We start from the raw sequence: 15,515 nt of genomic DNA on the forward strand, positions 1-15,515 counted from the left end.
GTGAGGGTAACGTAGGCATATCAATTCACACCACCGCCGTTTATTTTGCTATATTTTCAAGATTCATCAGATAATAGGCCTACACGTCATAACCGAGACGCTTCAGAAACACTTGAAAATAGAAGTGAAGCGTAAAGTTAAGCTTTGGCCGGCCATGAGACAGGCGTAGAACGCTGCCAGTGTAAATCAGTGTACTAGTTTGAATGGAATTCTATCTCTAGCTGAAGTCGGACGTCTGACGAGCCACACATTGCTGCTGACCCCGTCGTCATGGAGAGAAAAATCCATATTCCTCTTCCACTGTGCAAACCTTTTTGTGATTGCAAATTGTTTTTGTTACCGTTGACTTAATACATTTGAGAATTGTAGAGAGAGAGCAGAAAAGAGCCAGATATAGAAAATGACAAACCAAAATCAATCAAAACACAGAAACTAGTTTATTACCCATTTACATCAATGACCAGGATGGCCCTGGGACCTAAGAGAGGGTTAATTGGGCCTACTTAAATATCTTAAATAATACTACTTAAATAATAGTTAACTTGATGAGGAGGAGGAGGAAGAGAAGGATGAGGATGATGTGTCAGTAACCAGTAGCTCCTGGTCAGAGCCTGACCACGAGCCACTCTCACCCTCTATCTGTCATAATCTAACTGACCCATCAAACCACAGGCTGCTGCAGGCAGCACTCTCAGGCATCTAGGCTAATGAACAACAGACACGAGACACACACACACACACACACACACACACACACACACACACACACACACACACACACACACACACACACACACACACACACACACACACACACACACACACACACACACACACACACACAATTTCCCCCCCCCCCCCACTGATTTCTTACTTTGCTAATTGAACCAGGTTTTATTTTGATATTGGTCAGTAGCTGCACTGTACTATGGTTGTAGGGGGACCTCAACCCCCCCCACCCCACCGCCCCCTCCCGTGGACTAATTAAGCCCAGCAATGCTAGCATTCATGGCCTTCTCCCCCCCCCCCCCCCCGCTCAGGGGGGAGGTCGTCAGGAGCCGTTCCTCCTGGCAGAGACCCCCAGCACTGGCACCCTCTGAGGCTCTCAGTGGCCAAATGGCTGGCTGGCTGGCTAGCTGTACGGCTCAAAGACTACCAGTGGTGAGTGACGCATGAGCGTGAATAGGTGAGGCTATCAAAGCGGAGTGACTGACTGAATGGCTCACTGATGGGAGACGCTCACTGAAAGGCTGGCACTCACTCAAATGCCAGACCATGCCATGTGATTGATGAATTGATGATAGGTTACTGGTGGTCAGCTGATCCGGAGGGAGGCATTATTAATATTATAGGTTGGTTGATAAAGAGTCCCGGCCCCAGTTGTCAGGTGATTGGCCGACTGAGCAACTGGATGGGAGGTGGATGTGTTGGTTGTGGGTGTGTCAGGGATCTGAGGATTCATGGTCGGCACCAAGATCCATGTCTCCGCACAAAGACGGATCTCTGCCTCGTACACGCACACACACACACACACACACACACACACACACACACACACACACACACACACACACACTTACTCTGTGTGCGTGCAGGGCTTATCCCACATTGAAAAGGAAAGTAGAAATGTCGATAAATAAACCGTATAGCCAGAGTAGCCTAAGCTATGAGCAAAAAATAAAAGTCTGAAATAGTGAGACTCAATTTAACAATCTGTGTCTGGCTGATTGAAACAAATGCGTACTAAACTCTGTTCGGTTCATGGAAGGGTTGTGAAAATGTTAAATCGGCTGTAACATTTGATTGAGAGTGCGAATAAGCAGATTATAATCAGTGGGCATTAGACAACGTTCAATCACCCCTCATTCCACTAGTTGCATAGCTAACTTCACAGACCACTCCTACTTTCACTAGGGTTGGAGAAAAAACGGCCTCAAGGCAAGGATGCGCTTTTTAAATGCAGAAATGAGATGGAGACACAAAGTGAAGGATAGGGAAGGGGAGAAAGAGAGGGTGGGAGGAGGGATCGGAGAGAGTGGGGCTAGCGGGATCGAACTAGCCAGTCAACACGCCCTGCGTTCCTAGCCACTGCTGTGTGTGTTTGTGTGCGTGCGTGCGTGTGCGTGCGTGCATGCGTGTACACATGTTGTTCTAAAGGATTAGGCTTAATAAGATGGCAGTCTGAATTTATAGCGCAAATATTTCTCGCTTGGCTAAACCCACGGAGGTTTCAGTAATAGATGTTCAGAACGCATTGCTTGACTTGTGCCCTGATAGGACGAGGCCCACGGGATTCAGGTTACTTAAAGCACCACTGTATGTGCGTGTGTGTCTGTGTGTGTTTCTGTGCGTTTGTTTATGTGTGCGTGAACATAAATAAACTCAAAGACAGCAAGGTGACATGACGACAAATCTGGTGGTATAGCCGTATGCAGGAGGACATGTGCAGGAATAAAGGATGTTTGTTTGCCTAAATTACCTTCATAACATATATTTAAATACATTCCATCTATAAATGATATCATAAGAAATAAATCCATATATTATATTATGTTACACGACTGGGCAGGTTAAATTGCTTAATTGCAGGTTAAAAAATATCTGGAATATTTAAACAAAAATATGTTAACCTGTAGATATTTGAGATATTTCTAAATCAGTCAAAAGCTCTGTCCAGCTCCATCCTACTATCCCACTGAAATGCATGCAATAAAGTATCAGGGTTACCAGACAGAGGATAGAGTTGGTGCTGCTACACATGCTTAAACAAAATGATTGACAGCTCCATCCTAAAGAAGAGAAATGTTGAGTATAAGCACCTTGCCATCGCTCTCCCGGAGACCTTGGAGCAGGCGAAGAGTGACTAGCGGTCTGAGGAGAGACTCCTAAAATACACTCTTTTTGTGAAAGTCAAGCATGCCCCCTTAAGGCCTTCACGGGCCACGCAGCATTTTGTCAGCCCCGATGGAGAAGTCAGCCCCTGGGGGACACACTGCACTACAGAGTGGGCGGGGGGGCCTCTCACCAGGTAGCTGCACTTCACTTTTGGATGGGAGTGCTTGTTTTATAACAGTTTTATTGTTTTATAACATTCTGAGCTGGGGTCTTATGCTATATGTGATTCCCTTTATCTTCAAACCTACTTTCCCCTTTGTCTTAACCACGTCCTCCGACGTCTTGTATGTAGCCATTCAATTGGTCGAGGGGTCCAGCACAAACAGAGGGACCCTGCTGGTCCCTCTGTTTGTAGGGCCATCTGGAGAGCAGAAACGGCACTACAACTACACCGCTGAGTTGGGACCTCCAACACGCAAAACAAATGAGCATTGACTGCTATGTCCATAAAAGCACATAAAAAATGATTTAAAAATAACAGTCTGGGTGTCTAGACCATGGCTGCTGTCGGAGCAGTTATTGGGAATTCATTATGCGTGAATAAATAAATAAGCTGTTGAGAGAAGCGAGAAGCAGGAGGTAATAGAGCAGAGGGGAGTAGAAAGAAGGAGAAGAGAGAGATTTAAGAGAAAAGGTAGCGAATAAATGAAAATAACATTTCGATATAAAAAACCTCAAGAAAGAGCCAAACAGCCTCACAAAACAGGATATGCATGATTCCCTGTAAGAAAAATATTTGACTCACTTCACTGCAAAAACAGCCAGCGGCCCCATGGGGGCCCCGTGAGGCCAGGGCTCTAACGAGAGGACCAGAGAACAGGAACCAGCAGTCCCTCCTACATAATGCAGCGCCCGCCCCACTCGCATCCACCTCCCCCCCCCCCCCCACACCACCCCGTTTCAGCTCGGGTGCACCACCAGGCCACCACCTGCTGCTGCTTCACCCAGCGTACACACACACACACACACACACACACACACACACACACACACACACACACACACACACACACACACACACACACACACACACACACACACACACACACACACACACACACACACACACACACACACACACCTGCCCGATGCACCATCCAACTTTCCAGAAGTAACTTGGTGAAAGAAAACTCTTCGTTTTTTTTACAACGCCAAAGGCAAATACCCAGTAGGCAAGAGGAGGGATTTTCTATTGGCAAAAGATGGATGGATGGATAGAAGAGGGAGGGAGGGAGGGAGGGGGGGAATATTTCTGTCCCCGTGGTGACACCGGGCCGTCTCTGTTGCTCTGAGATCTATTATTTACCTGGACGGCCCCGCTATAGAGTGTCATCTCACGCCATGGCAGCCTCCCAAGGAAAAAATAATACTTAAGACAAAAATAAATGTTAAGAATGCGCCTTGGGCTGTCCTGGATTTTTAATTAAAAAAAAAAAAAATCACACTCCATTCAGGGTCAACTAGATTGTCAAACTTTAAACAGTCAACACTTATAATGAGGGGTTTCTTTGAAAAAAAAAAAAAAGTATTACTTTTATCGTCCAAGCTGTTCTGAGAAATAAGGTTTGAAAGGTTTTATTTATTTTTTCAACCTCCGTCATGAGTCACTATTGTTTCATGGACATTTACAAATAAGGAATAAGTGAGATTTGATTTTGTGCCGCTCTAGAGATATTCCAAATATGGGACAGCACTAAATCATCGATTATTTAAAATAAGACAGAAGGGGAATGAGACGGAGCCATAACCGTGATTTAAGTAGGAGCAGAGACAATCATAGGATTTTTATTGTTCCAAGTTAAAGTTCACTTCCCCAGTAACACTGAGGTTCGTGGTGGAATATGATATGCGTGTGGAAAGTATTAATCCAATAATTCCCAGAGTGACAATTAATTAACACTGACAATTGGTATAGCCATTTAATAAAAAAAAATGTATCCAATAAGCCAATAACATATTATTCAACACATCATTGAATACGTTTACATAAGTGACATTTTATAAAAATGTCTAAGTCATTCCCTAAGAATGGATGTCAAAATGCACGAAACAGAACATTTCGTTAATGGATTTTTTTCTGTAGGAACTTGCTTCATTCTGGCATTGACCATTCAAATGCAGAAATGATGATGATGATGATGATGATGATGATGATATAGTTGCACAGCTCTTCTGCTTCTTAAGAAAGCAGTTCATGATGAAATTAGGATGACTCCCTCATATCTATGGCAGTGGAACCATTCTTGTGACAAGCAGCTACTGTGACTCACACAAAACCCTAACCCTAACATTTGAAAGAAATACACTAATAGAGGGCACCAATAGAAGCTATAATATAGAAGCTCAATATTATTGAGACTAACAAGGTTACGAGCTTGGAAAGTGTACTTTGACACATGGTGACGAAGTGAAAACTATTAATCTCTCTAGTAGAGAATTCAGCATGGAGCCTCTATTGCCACACACACACACACACACACACACACACACACACACACACACACACACACACACACACACACACACACACACACACACACACACACACACACACACACACACACACACACACACACAGCTAGAAACCACCACCGCAGCAGGCTGGTTTATGTTAAGCCACGACCGAAACACACTATGCAAAAATAACCACATAAAAAAGAAAACAGACATTTAGAACCAGTATACCTTTTCCTCTACCTTGTACAGGCAGAGGCTCCAGAAACCACATGAGAGACCTGTGTGTGTGTGGGGGACTAGTTCCACAGCCAAGAACTAGGGAACTGTTGCCTAAATAGACAAACCACAAACATACGCACGTTTAAACACACACTCATTTTCCCACAGACAGACCCCACCCTTTTATCTAAAATAAGGCACGATACTCCACCCACTTATTCAGAAGGTGCAGAAAAGGTCAAAATAGCCAGTGACCACCCACCTAACAGCGGTGGTGGTGGCCTCCTAGAGACTAGTACTGGTCTCTAGTGGCACGTTTCCACCAGCGGGTGCGGGTCGGTTCGGTATGCCAAGGTTTGGCACGGTTCGCGTTTCCACCACCAAAAGTGGGCGGGGTCCGGACTGAGCGGTGATGAGCCGTACTCATCTCACAGTACTCCTCCGTTGGGGTACTGAGACGCCTGAAAGGGTGCCAACAAGTTCGAGCTACACACAACGTCCGTTGATTGGTCGACAGAATCGTAATTTCCGTGCGACATGGGGCATAACAAACAAACACAGTACCCGCAAGGTTTTTCTGGACAACGGCGAAAGCTTCGCTTGTCGACACAGTGGTTTATTGAAGAAAATATTGCGCAAAAGTCCTACATTGTTGCTCTTTGTTCATTGTGTCGCATTCTTCTTTTTCCTTGGATTTATTAGCAGGCTACACTGTGTTGGGCTGCTATGAGGTCACGATGCTTACGTAGCTGCCGCGGCTATCACCATCCGGCTTTAACCCTGCCCTACCATAAGGGTACATTTCACTCTGCTCAAAAACATTTTATTCCTCTTTTCTCTAAATGAGGGTCTTGTTTTAGTAACCTTGACAAAATGGCAAAGCTTACTATGTGGAGGATCATACAAGACATATAATCAATGTACTCCTGGAAGAAGATATATAACCTGTCTGTAACCAACTTGCTGCTAAATTCTACACACTTTAAGGCTTTTAACAATAATAATCAGTCACATAACAGGACAATGATAGGACAGAAGTACCATTCAGTCAAAAATAAACTGATTCTGGGCCAAAAGTGAAAAATATCGCCACATCTGGAGACCAACGTCAGACTATACCAAACGTGTCCTTGTTGCTCGATGATTCGTTCAGTCACAGATGGTGCAAATTTTTTTCCAAGTTAACATCAGTGCTGCCAAAGTATAGTCTGTCAAAACTGACTCACCGCAGTGTGTGTGTGTGTGTGTGTGTGTGTGTGTGTGTGTGTGTGTGTGTGTGTGTGTGTGTGTGTGTGTGTGTGTGTGTGTGTGTGTGTGTGTGTGTGTGTGTGTGTGTGTGTGTGTGTGTGTGTGTGTGCGTATTATGTTCTCTCCATATTTGAGTACTAGGTAGGGTGGCTGGAAGCCTCTAAAGAGAATTGGACTACAGAAAAAGGAACAGGAAGGGAGCTAATCTAAATTATCAACAGGACAGACTTCCAGTGCAGCTGAGGGTTGAATAACACACACACACCCACATACACACAAGCCACAAATCGTATCATCAATGCCCTGATACACACTTAATCCCCCCCATGCACAAACACACACTTAATTCACACTTTCTGTAACATTGCATAGAACCGTATTACCTGTTAACGTGAATGCAGCAAGACACACATTACCCTCCATCACTCACACACACACACACACACACACACACACACAGAGACTCACATGGATGCCGCGGAGCTTCTTCCTGCCCTTCTCCAGGGTACCCAGCACCCGGCCTGCTGCAGCTCCCAGCCGCCGCCTGAGCAGCCGGTCGTCAACGGATACCGCCTTCCGCAGCGCCACGTGATCCTCAGGCCTCGCCGCTACCACCGTCAATGACGATGTCGTCGGCGACGACGCTGCTCCCCTCCTCCTCCTCCTCCTCCTCCACTCCCAACTCGGTTTCTACTTCCTCCTCCTCCTCCTCCTCCTCCTCCGCCTCCTCCTCTTCCTCTTCCTCTTCCTCCTCCTGCTGCTGCTACTGGTCTTCCTGTCCCCCCGTTGGCCCCGGGGCCGACACAGGAGACAGCTCCAGGGCCCCGAAGTCACGCAGAATGGAGCCTGGGGAGAAACCAGAGACACTGGACGTTATCCTACACCGTCCAGGTGACAATGGGCGGCCTTGTGCATCACTGACAGTGACACACACACAAACAGACACATACACACACATACACACGTGTGCGCACACACTCACACACACACACACACACACACGTGAGCAGACACACGTGAATAGGGGAGCTGCATCCCTGTGGGCCGGGGGCTAACTCAATGAGCAGTGAAAGAAATGAAAGACACACACACACCCAGACAGATACAGACTAACAGACAGACATATCTAGGGGACACACACATGCACATACATAGAGTGACACACACACACGTTCTTGTTTTAGATAAATGTTTTTGGTATGTGCAGCTTAATGAATAACTATTAGCACATGCAGTTGCATTTTCTTGGCATTCATGGTTCCAAACCCGGGTGAGAACTGCACATGGTCTGTCCTACGATTCTCTTTGAAGGTCAACATGTGACTGTGGGAAAGTTCTTTCTAAAGATTTTATTATAAAAGAACAGACTGTGTAAAAAAAAGTTATCAACATTTGAACTGATCAGAACAACAGGTCAATATTTTGTTGAAACTCGGGGAGCCAATGTCCTCTGATGGTAGATGAAATATAACCAAGTAACAGGGTGAGCTGGGAGCGAGGTCTGACGCCATGGGAGTGAGGGTCCCAAGGAAGACTTACAATTGACTGCAATGTCTGATCAAGCAGCTCCACCATTTGCAATTGGCGCTAGAGCCAATTGCCAATTGACGTGAGTTTCACATCAAAATTTATTTCTTTCAACCAACACTTTAACTCGAACTGAATTACTGTTTTTATTTCAGAAAAAATGGCTATCAATAATTTCCTTGTCAGACTTACAGTATATTTCAACTACAATGGTGTGTGTGTGTATATACGTATATGTCTCTGTACTTAATGTGTGAATAGTATGAGTATATGCACTTCCATCATTGACTTGTCGCATGCTGGTGTGTCCCTAGATGACTTAATGTTGTTGTTGTTGTAGTTTCCCCGCATTTGCATTGAGACGTTTGCATGATAAAAAGGCCAGCCTGCCTGTATGTGAATTGTGAGTGCATGCTTGTGTGCGTGTGTGTGCTCTAGTATCCTCTTTGCAGGAATGAGTGTACAGGCTGCTAGCGCATGCAGGACACCGTGGGTGGCCACAGGTCAGGGAACATATCAGTTCAGGTGTGTGTGTGTGTGTGTGTGTGTGTGTGTGTGTGTGTGTGTGTGTGTGTGTGTGTGTGTGTGTGTGTGTGTGTGTGTGTGTGTGTGTGTGTGTGTGGTACAGCAGCATGTGGTATTGGCAGGCTTGCATGCATTAAAATGCATAGGAAGGGGATTAATACACTAATTGCTATGCAGTCCCTCAATGGCATTCATCCTCTGTCGGCCCAATATCTGAGGAAGTAGCAACTCCTGAATGTCACATAACTGTTTATCTGCCTAATCTATCGAATCAATCGATTGACAAATACAAATAGTGAAACCTTGTACTTTTTACATCAAATCTAAATGGTTACTTTTTGCAGTCTTACATTAGGGGTCAAAGTGCAGTGGTAGTTCATGTCATAAACGGATCCGGTATTTCTGTAATTGTGAGTGCTCTAACGATTGCCATAGGAGCAGACAGCAGTCTCTGCCAACAGACATCATGTTCTGCACTTATTGGACTTCTGCTGTACAGTATGTGCATGAGTGCAGCGTGCAGGATAGATATAAGGTACTCTTTTCCATTTCACTGTATTCACTGTAAGTCACTTTGGATAGAAAACCTTTGCTGTGCAAAGAATAGGAATGTTGTTTTTTTAGAGCTAGTTGGGATTTCCCATCAGGGATGACAAAGTGCCAGCCCTCAACTGACAAGCTCTTTTCCTGAGTGAATGATTGATTGATTAAACCTATTAACACACTACATGCCTCACCATGCATCAGAATCACCAGTCTGGGTGTGCAGTTCCACTTCCTGGAGAGCTCGAGAAATGAGCAAGATCGAGCAGCCGAAAGGAAAAGAAAGAAATGAATAGCAACCAAATCCTATGTATCTTATTCTCTTTTTCAGTTTATAAAAATGAATGCTTACATTGTTCAGCTGTATCAAAGGATGATTTACCCTCTGTGAAATTGTGGGCGGCATTTGCAGTTATTTCATTACATTTTATAGACAAAATGATTCAACTGAATTAATTGTTAAGGAGATCATTAGCTGGAACACTAATTTAACATTGGTTTACGCAGCGATAATCGACATCTGACCTTCACGGCCGGATATCGATAATCTTAAAAAAGGTCAGCTAACATAATCCTGTGTTGTTTTTATTTCACAAAACAGAAAATATTAAAAAAAAAAAAAAAAAAGCAGGAAAAACAACAACAACAAATGATGAGCTATAATCAGATCACATCCTGCTGTGCGCCGGGACTGTGTTTGGCAACATGGTATTAGATCTTGAAAACAAAAACGAAATCCTGTCGACACAGTGGTTGAGAGCTGTGGTTTCCATGGCAACTGCTTGCACCATTGCGGGGGGGAGGTACTGCACAGGAAGAAAGACAGGTGAAAAGTAGAAGAAGAGGTCAAGAGCCACAAGGAGAGAACATAGAATGACAAGAGAGACTGGGAGGAGCTGGGGATACACAGCCTCATCTCTCTCTCTCTCTCTCTCTCTCTTCTCTCTCTCTCTCTCTCTCTCTCTCTCTCTCTCTCTCTCTCTCACTCTCTTCTTTCTCTCTCTCTCTCTCTCTCTCTCTCTCTCTCTCTCCTGAATGCGGGTTAAAGCAAGGCAAACGGAGCACAGGCAGACAACGTTTTGGCCTGCGTTCATCTGCACAAACTACTCCTCCAGAGTTCCTCTGACAGAGGTACGATAAATGGAGCAGTGACACTGCTATCGGTTTGCATCCAATTACCCCCCCTTGCGGTAAAATCAATATCTGAAATTAAATCTGAGGCGAAGGGAAAGTGCCGCAGTAATATGTGCAAGCATGTAGGCCTACATGCACCAAGGCAGTCTGGTTGATTTATGCAGGTTATATTGAACTGCTAACCAGTTTAAACGCCTTTTCTTTCGTACCCTCAATACAGATTCATTGAATGAACATTTCGGTGACAGTTCAATTGTGCTAAAATGCAGCTAAATTGTTCTGGGAAAGCTGGGCCAAATTGTTTTCGAAGCTATTATTAATAAATATATAAAAAAAACATAATTTCAAAGTTCATAAATTCTTCTCATTTTTCTTGCACCCAACGCACCAAAACAAATTCTCACTCAATGATTTGAAAGCGAAATATGTGCTTTTCTGCTTTCGAACCAACATTGCGTTCAGTTTCCATGACACTGGCAAATGGGAACTCTTTGTGTGGTTAACCTTTTGTACCTATAAAAAAATGTTTATATTAGTTTTTCACTATGATACCGTAATGCACCCGTTCTTTGTATTTGGATCTTTTGAATAAATGGATCAATAAAAGGTGAATCGCAATGATCGCAAGCAGAGGAAAGTGAGTTATTGAGTGCACGCGTCCAATAGCTGAACAAGTCTACCAATCCTTTGGCGACTTTAAATGATAAAAAGTCACCACAGTGCCTAAAAACCACCAACATCATTCATGGTAAGTAAAAGGAAAAACCTTGGACACGAGAAGTTAACGGAGCCATGCACGGAGCCCTCTCGGAGGCCGGGCCGAAACAACATTTGCTTTACTACAACTCCTTTTAGCTGCCCACCCCTCCTTCTCCTGCAAAAAAATAAAAATAAAATGGCTAATAAAATGCTTGAGGTGGCGTTTTTTAAAAGAGAAATCTTTCATTTTATTAGTACATGGTCTAAAGATAATTATGAGCCTTTGATTGATATCCAGAAAAAAATGGAGACACATTCCTGTTCCCCACGTATTGGAGTGAACGAATATCTACTTCTGGGCCCCATGAATCGAGGGACCCGTCCACAGCCCGCTGAAACAACTGCAATACCAGGCTTGGCCACTGAGCACTGGTGGATTGCGGAAGTAGGCACTGCTCCCGGGGGGCGTATTTACAAATCCTACTATGGTCCATGCCAAGACCCTCCCTACACTGTCTGTGATTGGCCGGGTTGCATGCAACTCAACTGGACACTTTAGAACTCTACGGTACCCTTGCTGTGAGCATTCAAGAGCGTCACAAAAGAGCCCAAACCCTAACCCTTAACTCTAACTCTAACCCTAACCCGTTAGGGGTTAGGGTTAGTGTTAGCAGCTAATATCCAACCAGTAAAAGTGCGGTAGTCAAATCTATAGACAGTAGAATCAAAGATAGGGATGACTTGTGTGACAGACCAATCAGAAATAGAGGCGGGCGTGTATTTTCGGGATATTGGCATGGCCATAGTAGGATTCATAATTTCACCTCCTGGGGGCCTGCTTGTACCGAACAACGCAGCCTTCCCGCCGTTATCCCCTCTCTCCGACTCGCGGCTTAAGTCACAGCCCCCTCTAGCGGCGGATGTCAGAATTGCTGAGCATTGACGTGCATTGTAAGTAACAGCATAAGATAAAAACAAGGGAGGATAACATTGAGAAAACTGTTGGGGGTGGACTTAAGCACAAGATCGGATTCTAACACACACAGTGTGGGTCTGACAACGTGTATTCAAAGATTACACAGAAACAGTAGTAAAATACTAAAAAAAACAATCAACCATTCTGTGGAACTATTCTCATATCCCTCTGAGATGTATTCTTAAAAGAAAAAGTATTTCCACCCCTTATAACAACAGGGAAGACAGGACCAACGGTTCCTGTACACACTACAAAGCAGAATATACCATTATTAAAAAAAAAAAAAAAGCATGTCACCAACAGCAACACTACAGAAATGGAAAGATTAGATGAGGACCAGGAAAGAGGAAGAGGAGAAACAAAGCTGTATTCATGGAGGGAGGAGGGAGAAGGATGCTGGGGCTTGGGGAGGGGGGGTTGGGTGGTGGGGGGGGAGAGAGAGATGAGATGACTGTGTGGGTTTAATCGGTCCCAACAGGAAGCGCATTATCATTCTCCAGAAGGGTGGGGCGAGGAGACACTTGCTAAATGTCAACACTGCGAAACTCTGTCCGGACAAACAGGACCAGAGTGAGCGTGTGCGCATGTGTGCACACTTGGGCATATGTGTGCGTGTGTGCATGTGGGAGTGGGATTGTTTCCCAAAAAATGATGCCGTTCATCTACCAAATGAATGTATTGACAATTGATGAAGACCATTGCTAAATTGTATTATTTGAAAAGGAAAAGGCTCGTTTTGGCATTTGGAGAGGAGAATCCTCAAACTCAAATTTTGAATAAATTTATAAGAATGGGTTTCTAAGCAAAATGACCGTCAAATAAGCCATTCATAAGTAAAGTAAGATTGACAGCTGATGGTAATCATGAGACACCATGTGACAGAGAGAGGCAAAGGAACAAAATAGCAACAGACAGGATCGCAGACACAGACAACAACACAGACACAGACAAACAGAGAGAAACAGACAGACAAACACAGACATATAGAGGAAAACAGACAGATAGACCGACAGGAACACAGACAGACACAGTCAGACCCACCTTCGGCATTCCAGCGAAGCCCACCAGGACTGGCCCCCAGCCGTCGGCGCTTCCTGACACTGACCCCGCCCTGGAAGGAGGAGACGGGCTCTGCCGGCGAGGTGGAGGTGATGGGGGAAGTCTCCGCCGAGGTGGAGGCGTTCCCCGAGGCGGGGGTCAAGTCGGAGCCCCTCCCCAAGGTGGAGGTGTTCACTGAGGTGGAGGTCTTTGGCGACGTGGAGATCTTTGACGAGGTGGAGATCTTTGACGAGGTGGAGATCATCAGCGTGGTGGAGATCTTAGCCGAGGTGGAGGTCATCAGCGAGGCGGAGGTCCTCGACGAGGTGGGGGTCTTTGCAGAGGTGGAGGTCACGGGCGAGGTGGAGGTTGTTGCCGTGCCAACGGCCGAGCAGGGTGTGGCGGAGAGGATGGGGCACAGGGGCGTCATGAGGAAGGGGGTCTCTGTCCCGAGCGCTGCTTTGAGGAACGCCACCTCGCTCCCCTGAGACCTGGAGGGAGGGGGACCCCAGTGTGTAAGAGAAAGACCCCCAAATTCCAAAGTACAAGGGTACATCTATACATCATGATAAACTTTATAGCCCGATCGGCCTTGCTCAGGACACACTGTATGTGGGTAATGATTGGATGTCTATCATTGTTGTGTATGATTAATTGTTTTAATGTGCGGTAGTTTTCCATTCATTATATTAGTTGTTGCTCTTGTAAAAAAGTACTTCTTACACACATTAAACACTAGGCATGGGCGATTCGCGAACGAGTCGGTCAGAACGAACGAATCCCGAAGGTGAACGACGAGAACTGAGTCCCAAAACAAGTGAACTGATTCTTTTTTTTTTTTACATAAAACAAAAATATGGTCACGTAAATAAAAGATACAAACGAACAGAGCTTTGTCTCCCCTCAACTTCATATTGATTGAGTCGAAAACGTTGGTGGTTGAGGGAGCTTGGGCTATTCTTCTTAAAACACACAAGTGTAATGCTCGAGCGGCGTTGTAGGCTAATGCTACAGAAATTAGCTGTTTCCCCGAGCACTGTCACCGTCTGAGAGTTCTAAAAGGCTCCATTTGCGGGCGTACCTCATATTTACAAGCAAAGTGGTGAGGCCAGACACCTGAGATTCCCTGCCAAATGACGTAACAGACCATATGACTTAACCAACTGAACGAACTGAATGAACGAATCAAACGAACGATTTGTGATAGTGAAGGGAACTGAAAGAACTGATTCCCGGAAAAGAATCGTTTCGCCCATGCCTATTAAACATACAAAAATAAGTTGGAAAGAAAGTAGTGTCTTACTTCATACTTTTTTTATGTGTTTTGTGTTTGTACATATATGATCATACCCGTCTTGACACAGAACTTCTTTGTACAGAATGACTATATGTTGTACTGCACTGGTTTGATGATAAAACACTTTGACACAAAGGCGGTGAAATTAAATAGCACAGTGGGTAGGGTGACAGTAGTCACTGTGCAGCTCCACTGGAAGAGAACGCCGCCAGCGTTAAGTGGGTTAGATTCCCGATCTTAGGTATGTATGCTCTCACGGTATTGCAAGACACTCTTGATAAAAGTGCCCACTAAATGGCAGATACAGATATATAATAATATATAGGTCACCTCAGGATCTCCAGTACTTGTCAAAGCCTAGTCGAGGAGCCTTCGGAAAAATGTGGTGTTTCCAAAACAAACACTGCATTTTGTATGAACCGCGACAGCTTCCTGTCTCTCCGCGTGCCGGCACCAACCAGCAATGGCTGATACAAACACAATGAGAAAGCCTGCACACTTGATGATCATTTTCCCATGAAACGCAAATCAAATGCATTTCCCCCTCAAATTCCCATCAGAGACCAAGAGGTCTTAACTAGAAACTCATATATTCATGTTCACACACACACACACACACACACACACACACACACACACACACACACACACACACACACACACACACACACACACACACACACACACACACACACACACACACACACACACAGTTAACATTAGCCAAGATACGAGTCTGTAGACACAAGGAACACAACTTGTATGAAATATTACAAGACTCCCATACTCCCCCTGTGGCTGACATCATCTGTTTTGCCTGGCATGCCTGGCATGTCGTTATCGCAGTCATTACAAAGGGCGGTCAACTATAAAGCAATCATATGGAAACTAAATTATAGTATTAGTCAAGATTTCCAACAGCTGTGCGAAATCTTTTCGCACAGCCAATCCTCTCTT

At 44.8% G+C, this 15,515-nt stretch overlaps 1 protein-coding gene across 1 annotated transcript in view; it reads right to left on the reverse strand.

Annotated features, from left to right (window-relative positions):
- Positions 1-15,515, reverse strand: part of ankfn1a (ankyrin repeat and fibronectin type III domain containing 1a) — a 122,647-nt gene that overhangs the window by 102,816 nt on the left and 4,316 nt on the right. The window contains exons 4-6 of the mRNA XM_084485563.1: positions 13,265-13,752; positions 7,587-7,665; positions 7,288-7,504 (exon numbers count right to left, since the gene is read on the reverse strand). Coding sequence (XP_084341689.1) covers positions 7,288-7,504; positions 7,587-7,665; positions 13,265-13,752 — 784 coding nt within the window. The remainder of the gene's footprint in view (positions 1-7,287; positions 7,505-7,586; positions 7,666-13,264; positions 13,753-15,515) is intronic.

Source organism: Micromesistius poutassou (genome assembly GCF_964030765.1).
Source record: "Micromesistius poutassou genome assembly, chromosome: 21".
Lineage (NCBI taxonomy): Eukaryota > Metazoa > Chordata > Actinopteri > Gadiformes > Gadidae > Micromesistius > Micromesistius poutassou.